Below are 23666 nucleotides of genomic sequence, written 5' to 3'. Positions count from 1 at the left end.
CCTTCCTCTGGTCTCACGGGTGGAAGGTGAATCTGGAAAAGAGTTCTCTGGTTCCAGCAACAAAAGTAGTGTTCCTAGGGACAATCATAGACTCTGTCCTGACGAAGATCTTCCTGACAGAGACCAGGACGTACAGGCTCCTATTGTCTTGCAGATCCCTGCAGGAGACGCCTTGTCCCTCATTTGCCAATGTATAGAGGTAATTGGTCTAATGGTGGCTGCCATGGGATCATTCCTTTTGCCCGATTTTCATCTGAGACCTCTGCAGTTGTGCATGCTCAGCCAGTGGAACCGAGATTATATGGATCTATCTCCAATGCTAGTTCTAGACCAGAAGACTAAGGATTCTCTTTGGTGGTGGCTATCTCTGGAACACCTGTCTCAGGGCACCTGCTTTCGGAGACCTTTAGGCAAGTAACTACAGATGCCAGTCTAGTGGGCTGGGGTGCAGTTTGGAATTCTCTCAAGGCTCAGGGTCTTTGGACTCGAGGAGTCGGAACTTCCGATCAACATCTTAGAGCTGATAGCAATTTGCAATGCGCTGTTGGCCTGGTCTAAGTTGGCCTTTAGCTAGTTCATCTGGTTCCAGTCGGACAGCATAACTTCAGTGGTGTACATTAAACACCAGGGGGGACTTCGGAGTTCTCTAGCTATGAGGGAGGTGTCTCGAATCATTCAGTGGGCGGAGGACCACTGTTGCTGTCTGTCAGCCTTCCATATCCTGGAAGTAGACAACTGGGAAGCGTACTTCCTAAGCAGACACACTTTCCATCCAGGGAAATGGATATTCTCCAGGTTGATATACTGATGGGGATTCCGGACTTGGACCTCATGGCGTCTCGTCAAAATGCCAAGCTTCCAAACTACGGGTCCAGGTCAAGGGATCCTCAAACGTGTCTGATAGACGCACTGGTGGCCCCTTGGAACTTCAGTATGGCTTATCTGTTTCCCCCGTTTGCTCTTCTGCCTCGGGTGATTGCTTGCATAAGACAGGAAAGGGCATCAGTGATTCTGAACGCCCCGGGTTGGCCTCAAAGGATCTGGTATGCAGATCTGGTGGAGATGTTGTCTCTACCTCCGTGGAGGATTCTCCTGAGGAAGGACCTTCTTAAGGGACCTTTTCTACATCCAAATCTTGTTTCTCTGAAGCTGACTGCTTGGGGATTGAACGCTTGATCCTATCCAAGCGGGGGTTTTCAGAGTCAGTAATTGAGACTATGATTCACTCTCGTAAGCCAGGAAGATTTACTGTAAGATTTGGAGAAAATATATTTTTTTGGTGCAAAGACAAGTGATATTCTTGGAGTAGGATTCCAAGAATTTTGTCTTTTCTCCAGGATGGCCTGGAGAAGGGTTTGTCCATTAGCAAAACGGGTGGTTGCTATCCTGGACTCTTATATACCCTTTGCACACTCAAATGATAGACCGTGATTCTCCCAAACACGGTTAAGTTAAAATGTTGGATAAAAATATGGAAAAGAGTGGCACTAATTAAAGCTGAAAAAGGGAAATGAGTATATCAATAACAATTTACAACTATATGTCAATATAAATGATTTAATAAGCTCAAAAAAATACACAATAAATAGACAATATTATTCTTTCACACAAAACATTCTCATGTTGGGGCCACAACTCAAATAAAAAACATATATGTATAAATAACTCCTAATGGAGTTTTGTAATAAAATCTTCAATAGGTGTATATTACGCTTGAAAAAATAGGCACTTATTCAAAAAAGTGAGCACCGTTTTGATATTCCACAATAAGGATGTTATAAGGATGTTCGTTTATATCCTGGTCATAAGCATATATACCTTATTTGGACACAGTCTGTATCAAAGTACAAGTGTAGAAAAAAACTCCTCAAAGAGTATGATACGGACTGTGATGTATATAGTCAGCGTGAACCGTGGTGTAAGCTGTAATATCCACAGTCTTTATTTCTTTATTTCTTCTAAAGCAAAATATATCAAAGAGCAAAAGTTTGTTTGCAATCGAGAGTATTGAAAAAAAGTCTTACCGGACCTCTGAAAGGATGTTTGCAGGAGTATTTTCCTGTGCACTAGATCCAAGGTGTTTCTCTTTTACCGGTTCTTTTCCCAGCGTCCTGCAGCGTGTTTCTGCCTGGTGTTTTTCGAGAGGTCATCTGGTGTACTACCCTTCTCCAATCAGGTAACCGGTATTTCTTTGGCTCCAAATTCAAAAATTGAAAGCGAATCTCGGGTCTGTGTGTAACTGGATCGCTCACAATCTTGTGGTATTCCTTCTGCTCGCACAAGTCCTTTAACGCATTTCGGTACGAATACCTTACTCAAGATGACTTGTGGGAGATCTCTTCATTCTTATATAGTGCCTTTCTTAAAGACAGTGCTGTTCCGGTGTCAACAATCTGTTAACAATATGTACACTCCAATGGTAAAAAATAGCCACAATATTGTAATTATTGCACATTTTCAGATTCTATAAAGACATCTAAATATATATATATATTCTAAATGTTATATAAAAATGCTATACAAATTTGTCATACTTACTTAACATTCACTCTTATAATAGTAATATAAAAAGGGAAATTTAAATATATAAAAAAGGGGTTATATTTTAATATATTTAAAAAAGGGAAGAAAATTCATATTTAAAAAAGGACAATTAGTGCATGATCATCAACTAGACTTAATTAAATGGATTATCAGACAAAAGGCACTCTATATTAAACTGGAGCTAACTGCAAATATATAATGCAGTCCATAGCTCTATAAAATCAACAAGAGACACTGGTATGTAGAAACAAATAAACGAGCCAACAATAGTCTGTGTAAGACAAACTTGATGAAAGTTGTATATACAAAGCACTGCTCAATTGAGCACTCACCCACTGCGACCTCTTTACTAAGACGAGTATCCACCGTATGCGGAAATAGAGTGAAGACGTGCACTCTTACTACTCGTATCTTCTATCCACTTGAAGGACGTATACAGGATCTTACCAGCCGCAGCACTGTTCAACTTGCTCCTGCTGTAACCATGGCTCTGCGGCACTCTCAATCCTTTGCCGGTTCCAGGTTTCCTCCGTGATAGTGAGGTGTATGGTTGATTCTCCAATCCAGGGAAAGAATAGGTGAGTCACGTGATGGAAAGAGAACCAATCCCAGACAGTGCTTGTTTTTCCAGCAAAGTCCGGCACAGACTGTGCTTAGAGCTGAAGAATAGTGAAACCGCCGGGGGTAGCCACAATGTTACTTGAGGATGAGGGACATATGAGAGAGAATTCCTTGTAATCCTCGTTAGTAATGCAAAAAAAGGAGGAGGTAATCCCAGATATCCATAGTATAAAAAACAGCTTTATTAATCAAACTTTAAAATTGACATGGTTCACACAAGATCAAAAAGAAAGGTTTTACGCGTTTCGGCTAGGGCCGTACTCATAAACCTGATAAGGCACCGGTGAGTGCCATTTAAAAAGAATTAGTGCATGATGGTTATTGGTTGGTGCTAAACACACCCCTATTAACCATTTAGTTGACTCAATATACATAGTAAATCTTTTTAGAACATAATGAACGATCAATGAGGCAGACATAAGCATTCAGTATTTAAATGGCATAGATCTATTTATATACACACAATTGGGTTAAATGCTCAATGTTAAAGACGAGATAAAAACAAAATTGCAACACGATATCTAACAGTATGCAAGCTCGTAATATTTTAGATGATATTAAGCAAAACCAAATAGAACCAAATAAATGATGCTGTATGTGTTTCAAATATGGTTAATGCATACTACATAGATAATTCATTTTTACTGAAAAGATTTTTTCCTTACTAAAGAAATTATTCTATTTTATATAGTAAGATTTAGGTTAAACTTAGAATAAAGTAATGAATATATACATATATAAAAATTCATACTCACTGGACCATGGAACGATAATTTCCAATGATTTATGTCAAACTCAGAATTAAAGCCATAAGGGACCTGAGTATGAAGTTTCATGAATCCAGTACACCACCTGTTTTGCCAATAGTTGGTGTTTGTTACCTCCCCTAGGGGGCAATCGTATTGTTTCAATGCCTCGCCATTTAAATGATCTAGTATCTTTGCCGTGCACCTCTATGAAGGCACTTCATAGATGTGCACGGCAAGGATACTAGATCATTTAAATGGCGAGGCATTGAAACAATACGATTGCCCCCTAGGGGAGGTAACAAAGACCAACTATTGGCAAAACAGGAGGTGTACTGGATCATGAAACTTCATACTCGGGTCCCTTATGGCTTTAATTATGAGTTTGACATCATAAATCATTGGAAATTATCGTTCCATGGTCCAGTGCACATCCCAACCAATTGTGATGACATTTGGTTCAGTTTAGTTTTTGACTAGGTTTGGTCTTAATCAACAATAAAAACTATTTAATTCATCATAAAAACTTTTTAATTAACAATTGATAAGTCCTATGTTCTTTCAGTTATGAATACCACAACTGTTACTGAAACCAAATTATTTGCCTCTTTGGTTTGAAATACTATGCATTTAGTTGATCTATGTATGTCTTACATATGGATATGGATGTACCACTACTTGGTTGGCAATATGTAGGTACTTCGCCATACTTCATTTATACACATTTTTTTAGTATGATTTTTTATAAATGTATATATTCATTACTTTATTCTAAGTTTAACCTAAATCTTACTTTATAAAATAGAATAATTTCTTTAGTAAGTAAGGAAAAAATCTTTTCAGTAAAAATGAATTATCTATGAAGTATGCATTAACCATATTTGAAACACATACAGTATCATTTATTTGGTTCTATTTGGTTTTGCTTAATATCATTTAAAATATTACGAGCTTGCATACTGTTAGATATCGTGTTGCGTTTTTGTCTCACCTTTAACATTATTGAGCATTTAACCCAATTGTGTGTATATAAATATATCTATGCCATTTAAAGGGACAGTCAACACCAGAATTTTTGTTGTTTAAAAAGAAAGATAATCCCTTTATTACCCATTCCCCAGTTTTGTATAACCAACACAGTTATATTAATATACTTTTTACCTCTGTGATTACCTTGTATCTAAGCTTCTGCTGACTGCCCCCTTATTTCAGTTCTTTTGACAGACATGCAGTTTAGCCAATCAGTGCTCAGTCCTAGGTCACTTTACGTGCATGAGCTCAATGTTCTCTATATGAAACATGTGAACTAATGCCCTCTAGTGGTTGAAATGTATTCAGATTAGAGGCAGTCTTCAAGGTCTAAGAAATTAGCATATGAACCTCCTAGTTTTAGCTTTCAACTAAGAATACCAAGAGAACAAAGCAAAATTGGTGATAAAAGTAAATTGGGAAGTTGTTTAAAATTGCATGCCCTATTTAAAACATGAAAGTTTTTTTGGGACTTGACTGTCCCTTTAAATACTGAATGCTTATGTCTGCATACTTATATATATATTGCTTAGTTATACTGTCTTTTCACATTTTGCCTCATTGATCGTTCATTTTGTTCTAAAAATTTACTATGTATATTGAGTCAACTAAATGGTTAATAGGGGTGTGTTTAGCACCAACCAATAACCATCATGCACTAATTCTTTTTAAATGGCACTCACCGGTGCCTTATCAGGTTTGAGTACGGCCCTAGCTGAAACGCGTAAAACCTTTCTTTTTGATCTCGTGTGAACCATGTCAATTTTAAAGTTTGATTAATAAAGATGTTTTTTATACTATGGATATCTGGGACTACCTCCTCCTTTTTTTTTTTTAATTAAATGGATTTAGGTCTAATTCTGCATTTAGACCCCCTGGTATAAGGGAATTAAAATTAACTATCATTTCTGCTTCACGTAACATAGCTTGTGTTATGTTGCCCCCCCCCCCCCCCTGTTCTAGCTTGATTTTTTTTAATGCCCCAGTATTTGACCATCGTTTTTTGGTTGTGGCAATCTTTGAAATGTTTAGATAAAAGATGGTCTTTAAAACCTTTTTCTATATTTAAAAGATGTTGTCTAATTCTGTCTTTCAGAGGTTGCCCTGTTTGTCCTAAATACTGTTTCGCACATGGACACTGTTTAAGATATATAATATTACAATCTGTACATCTAATAGTGTCTTTAATGGATACTTTGTAGTTTGAGTTCGTTGATTCCATTATCTTGCTTTTGTTACTAAATTTACAAGCCTTGCACTTATGGCAAAGAAAAAACCCTTCTATTTTTCTTCCTTCCAAGTCTGTATTATATCTATTTTATTTTTTTATATTCAGAAGGTGCTAGGATTGTCTGCTAGCACCTTGAAGGGTCAAATGTCAGCCTTTTCAGTGTTATTACAGAAGCGTTTAGCTGATGTGCCAATGTTCAATCTTTTTGTCAGGCCTTGGTCAGAATTAGGCCTGTGTTTAAGGCGGTTGCTCCTCCTTGGAGCCTCAATCTTGTTCTTAAGGTTCTAGAGGCGTCCGTTTGAGCCGATGCATTCTCTTGATATTAAGCTTTTATCGTGGAAGGTTTTATTTCAGTTGGCCATTTCTTCTGCTCGGAGGGTATCTGAACTGTCTGCCTTGCACTTTGATTCTCCTTATCTTATTTTTCATGCAGATAAGGCTGTTCTTCGCACTAAGTTGGGATTTCTTCCCAAAGTTGTCTACTAAAAATATTAATCAGGAAATTGTTCCTTCTCTGTGTCCGAAGCTGCCTTCGGATAAGGAACGTTTGTTACATAATTTGGACGTGGTCCGTGCTCTTAAATGGACAGTCTACATATATATATTGTTTAAAAAGATAGATAATTCCTTTATTACCCATTACCCAGTTTTGCACAACCAACACTGTTATATTAATATACTTTTTGCTTCTGTGATTACCTTGTATCTAAGCCTCTGCAGACTGCCCCTTATCTCAGTGCTTTTAACAGCCATGCAGTTTAGCCAATCAATGCAGACTTCTAAATAACTCCACGTGAGTGAGCACAATGTTATCTATGACACACATGAACTAGTAGTGTCTAACTGTAAAAAACTTTCAAAATGCTCTGAGCTAATAGGCAGTTTTCAACGGTTTAGAAATCAGTTTGAGCCTACCTAGGTTTAGTTTTTCAAAAATATCACCAAGGGAGCAAAGCAAATTTGATGATAAAAGTAAATTGGAAACTTGTTTAAAATTGCAAGCCCTATCTGAATCATGAAAATTTAATTTTGACTAGACTATCCCTTTAAGTTTTAGTTTGAGGCGACTAAAGACTTTTGAAAGTCTTCTGCTCTTGTTTGTTTTTCCGGAAAGAATAGGGCTCAGCAGGCTTCTGCCTCTACTCTTGCTTTTTGGTTGCGAAGTGTGATTCGTATGGCATTTCAGTCTTCTGGGAAGCAACCTCCAGAGAGAATTAAGGCTCACTCCACCAGAGCCGTAACCTCTTCTTGGGCTTTCAGAAATGAAGCTTCTATTGAGCAGATTTGCGCAACTTGATCTTCTTTATATACCTTTTCTAAATTTTACAGATTTGATACTTTTGCCTCGGCTGAGGCAACTTTTGGGAGAAAGGTTCTTCATGCGGTGGTGCCTTCCATTTAGGTATGTTGGTTTTTATCCCTCCCTATTCATCTGTGTCCTCTAGCTTGGGTATTGGTTCCCAACAGTAATTAAGATGAACCCGTGGACTCACCACATCTTTAGAAGAAAACTATATTTTTGCTTACCTGATAAAATTATTTCTTCAAGATGTGGTGAGTCCATGGACCCACCCTTTTTGTTTTGTGGATTTTTACTAAACCTCATAAACCTCCACACCTTGTGTTGCTTTCCTTTCTCCATTTACTTTTGGTACTTAACAGTTTTTACTGTGGTGCTCTTTGCCTCCTCCTGCTGGAGAGGAGTGGTATTCTCAAAAGTAATTAAGATGAACCCGTGGATTCACCACATCTTGAATAATTTTTTTTTTATCAGGTATGCATAAATTTTAGTTTTTTTACTTTTTAGGAAATATATCTTTTGCGGTTAAGCACAGCTGGTGTTAGAGGCCTGATGGCTAAGGTTAATCAGATCTAAAAAATAAATGCATTGCTGGTCCTGAGCTGAACATGGTCTGTGACTAGCAGCTAGGCTCAAATGCCCCTCCTGATTAGCCCTCCAGCCTTGTCCAGCTCAGTAGAGAAGAAAGTTTTGTGGCTGCTCAACAGAGTTTTTAATGTTGTTTCTCGGTTTTTGCTGGTGAATATTTTCTCCGATGTAATATAATTAGATTTAGGTCCCTTTTAAGAGATTATCTCTTTCAAATGCGGAGTGGTATTTTTAATTTCATCCTTTGTATCTTAAAGAGACAGTCTACTCCAAATTTTGTTTTAAAAGATAACACCTTTACTACCCATTCCCAGCTTTGCACAGCTAACATCATTATATTAATATACTTTAAAACTCAAAATGTATGCCTGTTTCTAAGCCCCTGCAGGCCACCTTTATCTCTTTTGATTGTGAAAAGCGAAGAAAATGCTAACAGTGCTAATTAACATTAACATTAATGTGTGTCATATAGATAACTTTGTTTACTCCTGTGGAGTTACAAATGAGTCAGCACTGATTGGCTAATATGTATGACTGTTAATAGCACTGAGATAAGGAAGCAGTTTGCAGAGGCTTAAATACAAGGTAATTACAAAGGTAAAAAGTATATTAACATAACAGTGTTGGTTATGCAAAATTGGAGAATGGGTAATAAAGGGATTATCTCTTTAAAAAATACAAATTATCAAGTAGACTGTCCCTTTGATTTCTAAAGAATGTGTTTTTAGTTTGGTTAGATAGTCTGGTACTGGGTATATATGGATTTCATTTGTATATGCTATATTTTTCTTTTCTAGGATGACATCAAGAATTGTGAGTTATCATGTGACCTCAGTAGTGGTCAAAAATTGGACCGTCTATATTTTGAGAAGGGGGATATGACACTTCTGCAGTCAGTTGCTGAGAAGGAATCTCATGATAGTATTCACTTATCTCGGGTATTTTCGAGTATTGGGAAAGATGGCTGTGACAAGAAATCTGAAAGTATCCACAGGATTAATGCAACTTTAGCTGATGGTAAAGAAGTGAACTGCTTATCAGATGCTTATTTATCACCTACTTTTGAGCGGAGCCGGAATGATACATCACCACCCTGGCAGTCTACCCAGGCACAGCCATTTCTTTGGAGCTTTGGTCCCAGCAATGATGGAGAAGGTATGTTCTTATTGACAATTGTTTTCACTGTGTTAAAAACATATGGTGGTGAGAGTCCACTAGCCATTACTCCTGGGATTCAACTTCTTGCCACTAGGAGGAGGAAATCATTCTCAAAGCTCTAAGAGCAATTAATCCCTCCCTCTCTGGTATTCTAGTCTTTTCTTTTCCTTAAAGGAAAAATTCAAGAATTGAGACGCTACAGATACTTCTTTGAGAGGGGCCCATTTTTAATTTTTAGGTCCAGCTGTAAATTCATTTTTTCACTGCTCTAAACAATCGTCTAGTTTGTGCTTGCTTACGCAATTTGCAGTGTTTTGAATGTAATGGAAACTTTCATTTTAGGCATCAAGTGAGACTGGTGTAAAATTTTGTACATAAATGCAAGAGGTGATTTGTCTTTTTTTTTTAAAGGGACATAAAAAGATGACCTATGTAATAATTTCCAAATAAACATACATCTGGCATTTGTCAGTAAGTTCAACTGTTTAAGCATGAGGCAAGGACATTTATTAGGGCATGACACTTGCATGTAATTTATGTAGTATGGGCAACCAAGGAGATATCGGGCTATTATTGAGCTGTACAACAAAGACATTTAAAGCACAGGACTGTTAACTAAACCCTTATAGCAAGACAGAAGTTGTGTACTGATGCACGCAGTGTATTCTCTTAGTATCCTATGCTGAAGAGCATACCTAGGTAGGCTCAGGAGCTGGGAGCTTGCTGCATATTGGTGACTGCACATATATGCTTTTTGGGATTGGCTTACCAGTGTGTTCCGCTAGCTCACAGTAGTGCATTTCTCCTCCTTCATCAAATAATACCAAGAGAATGAAGCAAAATTGTAAAGTTGTTAAAAATGTTTGTGTCACGGATACCGTGCTGCAAGGGTTAAAGCCCTACCTCCTACTACCGCTGCCCCCTCTAGTTCTTGGCAAGTTTGGGCTCCTCAGAGGAACCGCAATCCCCCAGACCTTTCCTTTTGTAATTATTTTTGTGTTAACCTGATCTTGAAAGAGCTGGTCTCTGACCGACCTCTCCCTCTCCAACCGGCCAGGCCCCTGTATTTCCCGGCCCACCGCCGCACCCAGCATCCTCCGGAGATCTTTATCTCCGGCTCCTTCAGAGGCCCCTTGCCCCAGAGCTCCGCTCTTTTGGGAATTGGTACCCCGTGGTAAGGATAAGATGTGGGCCAATTTCCGGAGGTGAGCTTCATAAGGAACCGGGGTTTCCGAGCCCTATTTAGCAGACGGCCGGCCCCATGGAATTGCCGGCCAGCCACAGCAGCTCGGATTCCCGGTCCCCTTTAACCCAGGTCGCTCCAGCGGCCCCTCGTCCTAGAGTTGGGTTATTTCCTAGTGGTCTTCCCGGTGTACGCTGGGTAGCCCCTAACTCCGACCCCCAGTCATGGATGAAGGCGCTTCTTGGACTGAAGCAACTGGGAGCCAAGAGCTTTCCAGCGACACCCTGGAAGTGCCGCCGCTCCCCCGGAATCACCCCAAATGCACCCTCCCTGTACCACTGGACACTGCGGGCCATTGGACATTTATGGAGGCACCAGCCGGTCTGGAGGGGCGGGATTGGCGGGAGATTTGGGGGACCGATAAGACTTATCAAGATCAGTTTCTGTTTAAATGGTTTGTGTTTTTCCCAATAAAATATACTACTTCTTGTTTCACCTTAATGCTAGTCTGTCTAGTTATTTGGGTGGCAACTGCTAAAATCACTCTTCTCCACTACATAGCAGCAGGTTCCAGGTGCTGGAAGAATCCTTTGGCGGAGCTACCCAGTCAGGGTAGCCGGAGTTCGTAACATTGGTGGCAGCGGTTGGAAGTTTCCATCTACCTGGAGCGTCCAAACCACCACCTGAAGACACACACGGATGGAGCAGTATGAGAGGCTCCAGAAGGAAGAACTAAAGAGCCTACTGGAGGCCTGAGGGAAAACTGCCGGGAACAAGTCTAAGGCAGTGCTTATCAAGGAGCTGATGGACGATCGGGCTAGTGCACCCGGTAGTGAGGCCGGTGGTAGCCAAGAGGGAGAAAGGATCAGTGATGTCTGACCTTGAGAGACAGGTCCAGTGGCGGCTGGCCCTCTATGGACCTAACCCATCCGAGGAAAACATTACTCGGGTAGTTGCTAACGCCACCAGGGTCCATCTGATGGAGCTCCAGAAGTCTAGGGGGGGAGTCTTGCCGGATCCTCTGGACCCATTGCCCCGCCCGAAGAAGTTATCACATGAGGCCTTTTGGGCCTTCAAGGAAGAGGAGGGCGAGGATATTGACCGCTACCTCCAGCTGTTCGAAACCCGATGCAGGGAGTTGCCACTACAGACAGGGTTACCATCTTGATCGGGATGCTCTCCGGTTTGACCCTGGAGGCTTTCCACACTGTTCCCTCCGAAGATCAAGCCAACTATGACCAGGTGAAAAAGCGCATCCTTGCCCGCTATGGACTCACTGCGGAGTCTCACCGACTAAATTTCCTAGAGCTGCAAGGACAAGAGGGGCAGCCATACACAGTGGGCCCACCGGTTAGCTCGGCACTTGGAGTCCTGGATTACTGGCTCCTGCATAACCACCCGAGACAAAGCGATTCAACTCCTCTTGCTGGAGCAATTTTATATCCGCACCCCGGCGGAGGTACGGGGCTGGGTGAAGGAAAAAAACCCAGAGCGGCAGACTAAGCTGCCGCCCTAGCAGACCAGTAGGTGGATGCCTTGCACCAGACTGCCCCAGCACCCCAGCCAGAAACCCGCTCCGCTTCCACCTTGGCTCTTCTCCCAGCTGCTCCTCGGCCACCCTACCCCATGCCTGGCCTCCCACTGTTTCCCCGGCCTGGGACAGCAATACCAGGGGTTGCTTTAGGTCTGGGCAACCGGCCACATTCGATGATACTGTCAGACACAGCCAAGAAATTCCCTAGCACAGCAACTGAGGAACCCCTCTCTGGCCCAGTGGATAAGCGCTCCAGTCGGGACTTATCCAGCCACTGCTCGCTGCCTGTATGCAGCGGGCCCTGCCAACTATGCCAACTGGGCAGATGACGAAGTGCGCATCCTACATGAGGTCAGCCCTGTGACCAAGGATAACCAGCAGCACCATTGCCAGGACGTCTGGTTCAATGGGCAGGGGGCCCAGGGATTTAGGGACATTGGAGCCACAGTCTCCCTGATCCAACCCCACCTGGTGCCATATTGGATATCCCCACAGCCTGGGTACACCTAAACTGGGGAGCCGGCTTCCGTGATGTGGAGGTGGGCATCATGAAACGGCTACCTGCCAAGGTCTTGTTGGGGAGTGACCTCGGCCACTTTGCCTCAGCCTTTGTGGGGAATAACTCTCTGGATATTTGTCTAGTGACCACCTGCTAGCAGGTGCCAAACTATCGCACCGGATCTTCGGACCCAGGTGAAACATTCTGCCCTGACTCCTACCTTAACCCGACCTTCTGCCCTGACTCCTACTTTGCCCCGACCTTCTGACCTGACTCCTACTTTCCCCACGACCTTCCACTCCTGCCCTATTCCCTGACCAACCCTCCTTGGCGACCCCCTCCAACTTTGCCCAGGAGACCTTGAGCGACCCGACCTTAGCCCGAGACCGAGTAGGTACTGACCCCCAGGGCCCCGGGGAGGAACCTTTTCAGTGTTAAAGGGCTTCTGTACTGGATCTCCGAGAGGAGGAAATGGCCGGTACCCAAACGTTATCTTGTTATACCAAAGAAGTTTCGGATCCGACCTACTGCGGATAGATCAGGATATTCCCCTAGCTGGACATTTAGGAAAGTCCAGGACCCACCAATGTCTGACCCAGACATTCTTTTGGCCTGAAATCACAGTAGACATTAACGACTACTGTAAAACCTGCCCAGTGTGTCAGAAGGTAGGGAAGGCAAAAGACCACACTAAGGCTCCCCTGCATCCCCTTCCCATTATTGACGAGCCCTTCAGTAGAGTGGACATGGATATAATTGGACCTTTGGCCAGACCTAGCCACACTGGGAAGAAGTACGTACATGGTGGTCGACTATGCCATCCGATACCCAGAGGCAATCCCCCTGGCCAATATCCAAGCGGAGACCGTGGCAGATGCAATGCTCTGGATATTTACCAGGGTAGGCTTTTTCTGGGAAGTGATCTCCGAACATGGAACTCAATTCACTGCGGAGATCACCCGGCAGTTGTGGAGGCTATGTAGGATCAAACCCCTGCACAGTGCTCCATATCACCCCCAGACTTATTAGCTATGTGAGCGGTTTAACGGGACCTTAAAGCAATTGCTTTGGACGTTCTCGTCCACTTACAAGGACTGGGAGAGCTTCCTGCCACACCTCCTCTTTGCATACTGAGAGGTGCCCCAGGAATCCACTGGTTTCTCTCCATTCGAATTAGTGTATGGCTGGAAAATAAGGGGACCCTTACACCTAGTGAGCCCAATAGGGTGGGGCCACGGAAGCGAAAGGACCATCTGTTGTGGAGTACGTCCTCCAATTCAGGGACCGGCTGAAGGACCTCGCCGATAGGGTGTGAGAGAACCTTCAGGTCGCTCAAAGAAAACAAACGATGGTACAAGCAAAATGCTCATACTCAGACCTTGAGAGTAGGGCAGAAAGTCCTAGCTCTGAAGCCTGTCAAAACAGACGAGCTAAAGGCCTCCTGGCAGGGACCCTATCGGGTGGTGGAACAGCTGAATAACACCACCTACCTGGTAGCCAAATGTTCAGATGGAGTCCGCCGGAACTTTCATGTGAACATGTTAAAGGCGTACCTAGAAAGGACCAAGGATGTGGCCGCTATCTGTGCCCCGGCTGTGGAGGACTCCGAGTCTTCCCATGCCGGAGCTCCCCGGGCAAAATGAGAACCCCCCCAAAGAGTAGCCGAAAAACCCCTAGAGGAGAGGTTAGGGATTGGACAGATAGAGCAAGTCCGACAGCGGCCATACACCGAGTGGAGACCCGGGACAGGCCCCCCTACGACAGGCAGCCTACAGGGTTCTAGAGGCAGTCACGGACAGTATGCACCCCCCGTAATCTCAGGGGAATTTTGGACCTAGGTGTTGTTGAACCATCCAAAAGTCCCTGGGCCTGCTTGTACCCAAGGAGGACGGGACTACCCGGTTCTGCGTCAACTACCGTAAGCTCAATGACAGAACCACAACTTGACACCTACCCTATGCCCTGAGTAAATGACCTATTAGAAAGAATCGCCCGCTGCCACTTCCTAACCACTTTCGACTTCTGCAAGGCATACTGGCAGATCCCCTTAGACCCCGAGTCCGTCCCCAAGTCCGCCTTCATCAACGCCTTCGGCCTCCACCAGTTTAAGGTCATGCCGTTTGGGATGAAAAACGCCCTAGCTACCTTCCAATGGATGGTGGATCACCTTCTGGATGGCCTCCAGGCCTATGCCTGACCATACCTGAACGACATCGTCATCTATAACGACACCTGGGAGGACCATTTGGTCTACTTAGTTGTCGTTCTAGACCGCCTCGCTATCCTTGAAACCTGACAAATGCACCATAGTGTACCTGGGCCACCGAGTGGGCTGCGGAAAGCAGCAGGCAGAGCCGGCTAAGATTGAAGCAGTGGCAAACTGGCTCACTCCTAAAACCAAGACTCAAGTCCTGGCTTTCCTAGGAACCGCAGGGTACTACCAGATATTTGTCCCTAATTACAGTGCCCTCGCCAAACCCCTGACCGACCTAACCCTTAAACAACTTCCCCGACAGGTCCTGTGGCCCCCAGAATGCGAAACTGCCTTGCAGAGCCTTAACTCTGCCTTAATCTCTGCTCCTGGCCGCTCCTAACCCCGTCCAACGTTTTTGTGTCCACACAGATGCCTCTATGTTCGGTTTGGGAGCAGTGTTGAGCCAGGTGGACGAAGGAGGACAAGACCACCCCGTAGCCTACATCAGTAGTAAGCTGCCCAGAGAGAGAGGCAATTCGGCGGTGGAGGAGGAGTGTCTGGCCCTGAAGAAATTGGAGCCCTACCTCTATGGGAGACCCTTCACCGACCACAACCCCCTTGTATGGCTTAAGAGTTTCTGGGGACAACAGAAGATTGCTGCGGTGGAGTTTATCCCTGCAGCCATTTAACTTTGACATTCAGTTCCGGCCGGGAAAAAACAATGGAAAAGCTGATGGGCTTTCCATGCTTTCCCCGGCAGACTGAAGTGGCATAAGCTCCTCGGACAGCCCCAGGCCGACCCGTTTATGGATTTAGCCGGGTCTGCTGAACTGGAAGGGGGAAGCTCTCATGGTTACCGGGCTGCAAGGGTTAAACCCCTACTACCTCTTGGCGGTTTTGGGCTCCTCAGACCAACCACAATCCCCTAGACCTTTCCTTTTTGTAAAGATTTGTGTGTGAACCTGATTTTGAAAGAGCTGGTCTCTGACCGACCTATCCCTCTCCGGCCGGCCAGCTCCCTGTATCTACTGGCCGGCCGCCGCACCCAGCATCCTCCGGAGATCTTTACCTGCGGCTGCTTCAGAGGCCCCTTGCCCCAGAGCTCTGCTCTTTTAAGGCTTGGTACCCCGTGGGAACGGTAAGATGTGGGCCAATTTTCGAAGGTGAGCTCCATAAGGAACCAGGGTTTTTGAGCCTTATTCAGCAGACGGCCGGCCCCATTGAATTGCCGGCCGGCCACATTGAATTCCCGGCCGGCCACAGCAGCTCAGATTCCCGGTCCCCTTTAACCTAGGTCGCACCAGCAGATCCTCTTCCTAGGGCTCCGTTCTTTTGGGGACTGATACCTCTCAGGGAGGACTAGACTTGGGGTGACTTCCACGGGTGAGCCCTCTTAGGAACCGGGGGTTTCGGACCTCCCCTCAATACCCATTTCCCAGTGGTGTTCGTGGTGTACACTGGGTAGCCCCTAACTCCATTCCCCAGTCATGGATCATGGCGCTTCTTGGACTGAAGCAACTGGGTGCCAAGGGCTTTCCAGCGACACCCTGGAAGTGCTGCTCCCCCCGGGATCACCCCAAATGCACCCTCCCTGTACCGCTGGACACTGAGGGCCATTGGTCATTATGGAGGCGCAGGAATGGCGGGAGATTTTAAATGTTGTATGTTTCCAAAAAAAAAAATACTTCCTCTTGTTTTACCGGATTGTTAGTCTGTCTAATTATTTGGGTGGGAACTGCTAAAATCATTCTTCTCCGTTACATAGCGTCAGGTTCCAGGTGCTGGAAGAATCCTTTGGCAGAGCTTCCCAGTCGGGTAGCTGGAGTCAGTCACAGTATGCACTGTTCAGTCACAGTATGCACTGTTCAGTCACAGTATGCACTGTTCAGTCACAGTATGCACTGTTCAGTCACAGTATGCACTGTTCAGTCACAGTATGCACTGTTCAGTCACAGTATGCACTGTTCAGTCACAGTATGCACTGTTCAGTCACAGTATGCACTGTTCAGTCACAGTATGCACTGTTCAGTCACAGTATGCACTGTTCAAAATGAATCATGACAGAAAAATGTTGTGTTTCGTTTCCCATTAAGGGCTTGCCCATGTAAAGTTAATGCTGTCATTGCATCTTATGTATGTATGTATATTTATATTTTTATATTTTGTTTTCCTTTTTTGTAAACCTTTTTGTAAGATTAATTTAGTGATTGTTTGAATCAAAACTAGTGACCAATCATCCTTCCTTTTTTAGGATGCTCCATATCATCCCTTGTTTTTTGTGGCCTCTGTTGAATCCTCTGAGTATTGTTAAATAAAGAGGTTGCCTTTAAGACATATGGTCTAAGACCTTGTTAACCCCTTAATGACAACTGACGTACCAGGTACGTCATGCATTAACTTACAGTTAATGACAATAGACGTACCTGGTACGTCAGTTGTCTAAGAGAGTGCTGGAAGCGATCGCAATCGCTTCCAGCAGCTCTCAGGGTATTGCAGTGATGCCTCCATATGGAGGCATCCTGCAATACCCTTTCAGAAGACTCCGATGCAGAGAGAGCCACTCTGTGGCCCTCTCTGCACCGGTAGCGATGGTGCCGGTTCGTTGGTGGGTGGGAGCGCAACAGGGAGGCGGGTGGGCGGCCCATCGCTACCCGGCATCCGGCTCCTGTAAGTGCAATGTGCACGCCGGGTGCCGGGAGCGTGCGGGGGCGCGCATGCGATTAGCTGCCCACACTGACACCAATGAGGAGGGAAGAGGGGGGAAAAATAAATATATAAGGATCTGGGAGGGGGAGGGGGTTGGGGTATTGTGGGGGGCTGCTACACTACAGAAAACATTTAAAATGGCAATAAAAGATCAAAAAAACACTTTTTTTGGGGGCAAATTGGGTACTGGCAGACAGCTGCCAGTACCCAAGATGGCGGCAATTAGGTAGGGGAGAGGGTTAGAGAGCTGGGGGGGGGGGGATCATGGAGGTTGGGGCTAAGGCAGGAGTCCATCACAGCTAAAACATTTTATTTTTTTTTATTAAAAAAAAGAAAAACTCCTTTTATTTAGTACTGGCAGACTTTCTGCCAGTACTTAAGATGGCGGGGACAATTGTGGGGTGGGGGAGGGAAGAGAACTGTTTGGGAGGGATCAGGGGGTGGGATGTGTCAGGTGGGAGGCTGATCTCTACCCTAAAGCTAAAATTAACCCTGCAAGCTCCCTACAAGCTACCTAATTTAACCCCTTAACTGCTGGGCATAATTTCTTTCATGTAATTAGCAAGAGTCCATGAGCTAGTGACGTATGGGATATACATTCCTACCAGGAGGGGCAAAGTTTCCCAAACCTTAAAATGCCTATAAATACACCCCTCACCACACCCACAATTCAGTTTTACAAACTTTGCCTCCGATGGAGGTGGTGAAGTAAGTTTGTGCTAGATTCTACGTTGATATGCGCTCCGCAGCAAGTTGGAGCCCGGTTTTCCTCTCAGCGTGCAGTGAATGTCAGAGGGATGTGAGAAGAGTATTGCCTATTTGAATGCAGTGATCTCCTTCTACGGGGTCTATTTCATAGGTTCTCTGTTATCGGTCGTAGAGATTCATCTCTTACCTCCCTTTTCAGATCGACGATATACTCTTATATATACCATTACCTCTGCTGATTCTCGTTTCAGTACTGGTTTGGCTATCTGCTATATGTAGATGAGTGTCCTGGGGTAAGTAAGTCTTATTTTCTGTGACACTCCAAGCTATGGTTGGGCACTTTGTTTATAAAGTTCTAAATATATGTATTCAAACATTTATTTGCCTTGACTCAGAATGTTCAACTTTCCTTATTTTTCAGACAGTCAGTTTCATATTTGGGATAATGCATTTTAATTTAACATATTTTACCTTAAAATTTGACTTTTTCCCTGTGGGCTGTTAGGCTCGCGGGGGCTGAAAATGCTTCATTTTATTATCTGCTCTTTCTTGTGAGTCTCCTTTTCTGATTTTTCATCAGGATAAGGCGGTGTTGCGAACTTCTTTTGAATTTTTACCTAAGTTGTGAATTCCAACAACATTAGTAGAGACATTGTGGTTCCTTCATTATGTCCTAATCCTAAGAATTCTAAGGAGAAATCGTTGCATTCTTTGGATGTTATTAGAGCTTTGAAATATTATGTTGAAGCTATTAAGTCTTTCCGAAAGACTTCTGGTTTATTTGTTATCTTTTCCGGTTTTAGAAAGGCCAGAAAACTTCTGCCATTTCTTTGGCATCTTGGTTGAAATCTTTATTTCATCTTGCCTATTTTGAGTCGGGTAAGACTCCGCCTCATAGGATTACAGCTCATTCTACTAGGTCAGTTTCTACTTCCTGGGCGTTTAGGAATGAAGCTTCGGTTGATCAGATTTGCAAAGTGGCAACTTGGTTCTCTTTGCATATTTTTACCAAATTCTACCATTTTTGTTGTATTTTCTTCTTCTGAAGCAGTTTTTGGTAGAAAAGTACTTCAGGCAGCGGTTTCAGTTTGAATCTTCTGCTTATGTTTTTCATTAAACTTTATTTTGGGTGTGGATTATTTTCAGCAGGAATTGGCTGTCTTTATTTTATCCCTCCCTCTCTAGTGACTCTTGTGTGGAAAGATCCACATCTTGGGTAGTCATTATCCCATACGTCACTAGCTCATGGACTCTTGCTAATTACATGAAAGAAAACATAATTTATGTAAGAACTTACCTGATAAATTCATTTCTTTCATATTAGCAAGAGTCCATGAGGCCCGCCCTTTTTTGTGGTGGTTATGATTTTTTGTATAAAGCACAATTATTCCAATTCCTTATTTTATATGCTTTCGCACTTTTTTCTTATCACCCCACTTCTTGGCTATTCGTTAAACTGAATTGTGGGTGTGGTGAGGGGTGTATTTATAGGCATTTTAAGGTTTGGGAAACTTTGCCCCTCCTGGTAGGAATGTATATCCCATACGTCACTAGCTCATGGACTCTTGCTAATATGAAAGAAATGAATTTATCAGGTAAGTTCTTACATAAATTATGTTTTACGTGTGGTGCGCAGCAGCATTTAGCGGCCTTCTACTTACCAAAAAGCAACCCCAAAGCCATATATGTCTGCTATTTCTGAACAAAGGGGATCCCAAAGAAGCATTTACAACCATTTGTGCCTTAATTGCAGAAGCTGTTTGTAAATAATTTCAGTGGGAAACCTAAAGTTTGTGACAAAATTTGTGAAAAAGTGAACTTTTTTTTTTATTTGATGACATTTGGCGGTGAAATGGTGGCATGAAATATACCAAAATGGGCCTAGATCAATACTTTGGGTTGTCTTCTAAAAAAAAATATATACATGTCAAGGGATATTCAGGTATTCCTGACAGATATCAGGGTTCCAATGTAACTAGCGCTAATTTTGAAAAAAAGTTGTTTGGAAATAGCAAAGTGCTACTTGTATTTATGGCCCTATAACTTGCAAAAAAAGTAAAGAACATGTAAACATTGGGTATTTCTAAACTCAGGACAAAATTTAGAAACTATTTAGCATAGGTGTTTTTTGGTGATTGTAGATGTGTAACAGATTTTGGGGGTCAAAGTTAGAAAAAGTGTGTTTTTTTCAATTTTTTCCTCATATTTTATATTTTTTTTATAGGAAATTATAAGATATGATGAAAATAATGGTATCCTTAGAAAGTCCATTTAATGGCGAGAAAAACGGTATATAATATGTGTGGGTACAGTAAAATGAGTAAGAGGGAAATTACAGCTAAACACAAACACTGCAGAAATGTAAAAATAGCCATTGTCATTAAGGGTAAGAAAATTGAAAAATGGTCCGGTCATTAAGGGGTTAAAGTGAAGGTCAATTTTTGATAATACAAATACACCAATGTAAACATTGATATAAATATATACAAGTCGCTGAGTTTATACTGTCAAAAAAATAGTCTTTTTCAATTAAAATATATATATAAATTACCCCCGTTATCGCGAAAAGCTCCGCCCCTACCATACTTCCTTATTTCTCTGTTGTGACGTAGCTGTAGTTCCTACAAGCAGACTACGCTCGTGCACAACAGTCAATTGGAAATGCGCATGCGTATATTCAACTCAGTAGCGCATGCGTTCAAATGACCAACGATACTTTGTATTTACTGAATACTAAAATAGATTGATTCATTGCTACGCTACGCAATCCTGATAGTCAGTCGCTCGATCGGTCAGGATATTCTATTCCGTTATTGTCTTGATTCTGAGAAGGGAGTACGCATGCACGTTCCATGAACGAGCAGGACGGTGGTGACGCTTTTTTTTTTAACGCATGTGCAGAACGTTGTAGTGACGCGAGAGAAAAGGGGCTGGACGCCACGGGGGTAGAATATAGATTGGATACAAGAAATGTCAATCAATCATGGGAGTATGGCGGGCGGATAATACGCCGAAAATGGAACAGAATTAAAAAGTGAAAATTAAAAAGGTTAACAATATTGTTAAAAAAATTGATGAATGAACATCATACTTATTTTACGGCAGCAATTTAAAAATGTTAAGCAATGCGCCAGACTTGACCTTCACTTTAAAGGGACAAGAAACCCAAAAATGTTCTTACATGTTTTGGATAAAACATTCAATTTTAAACAACTTTTCAATTTACTTCTATTATGAAATTTGCTTCATTATCTTATCCTTTGCTGGGCGAACAGCATTGCACTACTGGCAGCTAGCTAAACACATCTAGTTAGAGACAAATGTCTGCAGGCACCAATCTAGCTCCCACTAGTTTAGGTTATGTGCATATTCTTTTTCAACAAGAGATACCAAGAGAACGAAGCACATTTGAAAATAAGTTAATTTAAAAGTGTCATGCTCCATCCTAATCATGCAACTTTAATTTTGACTTTCCTATCCCTTTAAATAATCATATTCTTTATTAGCTGAAGCTCCACTGGACTTGACAAGTTTGTTTTGCTCATCAAAATAAGTCTGGGCATATTCCATTACAGATTCTTAAATATTGGATATATTGAAGACAGGTAATTGGTGAATTTCAAGTATATTTAAATGTTCCTAGTAAAGCACTTCTCTTTCTGTATGCATTCAAATATAACGCCTGTTGTAATTTTACATTTAAATTTCAAAGACTTTGTTTCTAGAGCAGGCCTTTTGGTCACCCAAGTTTTTAAAATAGTCTCTTTTCCACAGATCAATGTGGCAATAGTAGATTTAGGGACACATATAGACTATTTTATTGCTTGCTAAGTATTTATTTTTGTGAGTTTCTTTATAATGGTAGGGAGATTCCACAAATTCATTCATTACTGTTTGTAAATACAACACCTGGCCACCAGGAGGAGGCAAAGACACCACAGCCAAAGCTACTTCCCCTAGTCCCCCAATAATTCTTTGCCTTAGTCTGCTATAGGAGTCTGCTTTTTCTCCAACATAGGTGTGTCCGGTCCACGGCGTCATCCTTACTTGTGGGATATTCTCTTCCCCAACAGGAAATGGCAAAGAGTCCCAGCAAAGCTGGTCACATGATCCCTCCTAGGCTCCGCCCACCCCAGTCATTCTCTTTGCCGTTGCACAGGCAACATCTCCACGGAGATGGTTAAGAGTTTTTTGGTGTTTAAATGTAGTTTTTATTCTTCAATCAAGTGTTTGTTATTTTAAAATAGTGCTGGTATGTACTATTTACTCTGAAACAGAAAAAAGATGAAGATTTCTGTTTGTAAGAGGAAGATGATTTTAGCAGAAGTTACTAAAATCGATTGCTGTTTCCACACAGGACTGTTGAGATGAAGTAACTTCAGTTGGGGGAAACAGTTGGCAGACTTTTCTGCTTAAGGTATGACTGGCCATATTTCTAACAAGACTATGTAATGCTGGAAGGCTGTCATTTCCCCTTATGGGGACCGGTAAGCCATTTTCTTAGTTAAATAAAAGAATAAAGGGCTTCATAAGGGCTTAAAAAACTGGTAGACATTTTTCTGGGCTAAAACGATTGCTTTGCTAGGCATATTTTGCAGATTCTAACTATTAATGGTTATTATAATCTTGGGGATTGTTTAGAAAAACGGCAGGCACTGTGTTGGACACCTTTTTCAGATGGGGGCCTTTTCTAGTTATAGACAGAGCCTCATTTTCGCGCCACTAATGCGCAGTTGTTTTTGGAGAGCAAGGCATGCAGATGCATGTGTGAGGAGCTAAGAATCACTGAAAAAGCTTATAGAAGGCATCATTTGGTATCGTATTCCCCTCTGGGCTTGGTTGGGTCTCAGCAAAGCATATAGCTGGGACTGTATAGGGGTTAAATGTAAAAACGGCTCCGTTAATTTAAGGGTTAAAGCTCTGAAATTTGGTGTGCAATACTTTTAATGCTTTAAGACACTGTGGTGAAATTTTGGTGAATTTTGAACAATTCCTTCATACTTTTTCACATATTCAGTAATAAAGTGTTTTCAGTTTGAAATTTAAAGTGACAGTAACGGTTTTATTTTAAAACGTTTTTTGTGCTTTGTTGACAAGTTTAAGCCTGTTTAACATGTCTGTACCATCAGATAAGGTATGTTCTATATGTATGAAAGCCAAGGTGTCTCCCCATTTAAATTTATGTGATAATTGTGCCATAGTGTCCAAACAAAGTAGGGACAGCAATGCCACAGATTATGATATTGCCCAAGATGATTCTTCAAATGAGGGGAGTAAACATGATACTACATCATCCCCTTCTGTGTCTACACCAGTTTTGCCCACACAAGAGGCCCCTAGTACATCTAGTGCGCCAATTCTTATTACCATGCAACAATTAACGGCTGTAATGGATAACTCTATAGCAAACATTTCTCCAACATAGGTGTGTCCGGTCCACTGCGTCATCCTTACTTGTGGGATATTCTCTTCCCCAACAGGAAATGGCAAAGAGCCCAGCAAAGCTGGTCACATGATCCCTCCTAGGCTCCACCTTCCCCAGTCATTCTCTTTGCCGTTGCACAGGCAACATCTCCACGGAGATCGCTCAGAGTTTTTTGGTGTTTAAATGTAGTTTTTATTCTT

The 23666-nt window shown here is 42.6% G+C and overlaps 1 protein-coding gene across 1 annotated transcript in view; it reads left to right on the top strand.

Annotated features, from left to right (window-relative positions):
• The window catches only part of CEP192 (centrosomal protein 192), a 1162204-nt gene that overhangs the window by 221546 nt on the left and 916992 nt on the right, over positions 1–23666 (top strand). Inside the window, exon 10 of the mRNA XM_053715857.1 lies at positions 8857–9214. Coding sequence (XP_053571832.1) covers positions 8857–9214 — 358 coding nt within the window. The remainder of the gene's footprint in view (positions 1–8856; positions 9215–23666) is intronic.

The sequence above is a fragment of the Bombina bombina genome, chromosome 5 (assembly GCF_027579735.1).
Source record: "Bombina bombina isolate aBomBom1 chromosome 5, aBomBom1.pri, whole genome shotgun sequence".
In the NCBI taxonomy this organism is placed as follows: domain Eukaryota; kingdom Metazoa; phylum Chordata; class Amphibia; order Anura; family Bombinatoridae; genus Bombina; species Bombina bombina.
The sequence above is the reverse complement of the archived record's forward strand: the minus strand, read 5'-3'. Positions and strand labels throughout refer to the sequence as shown.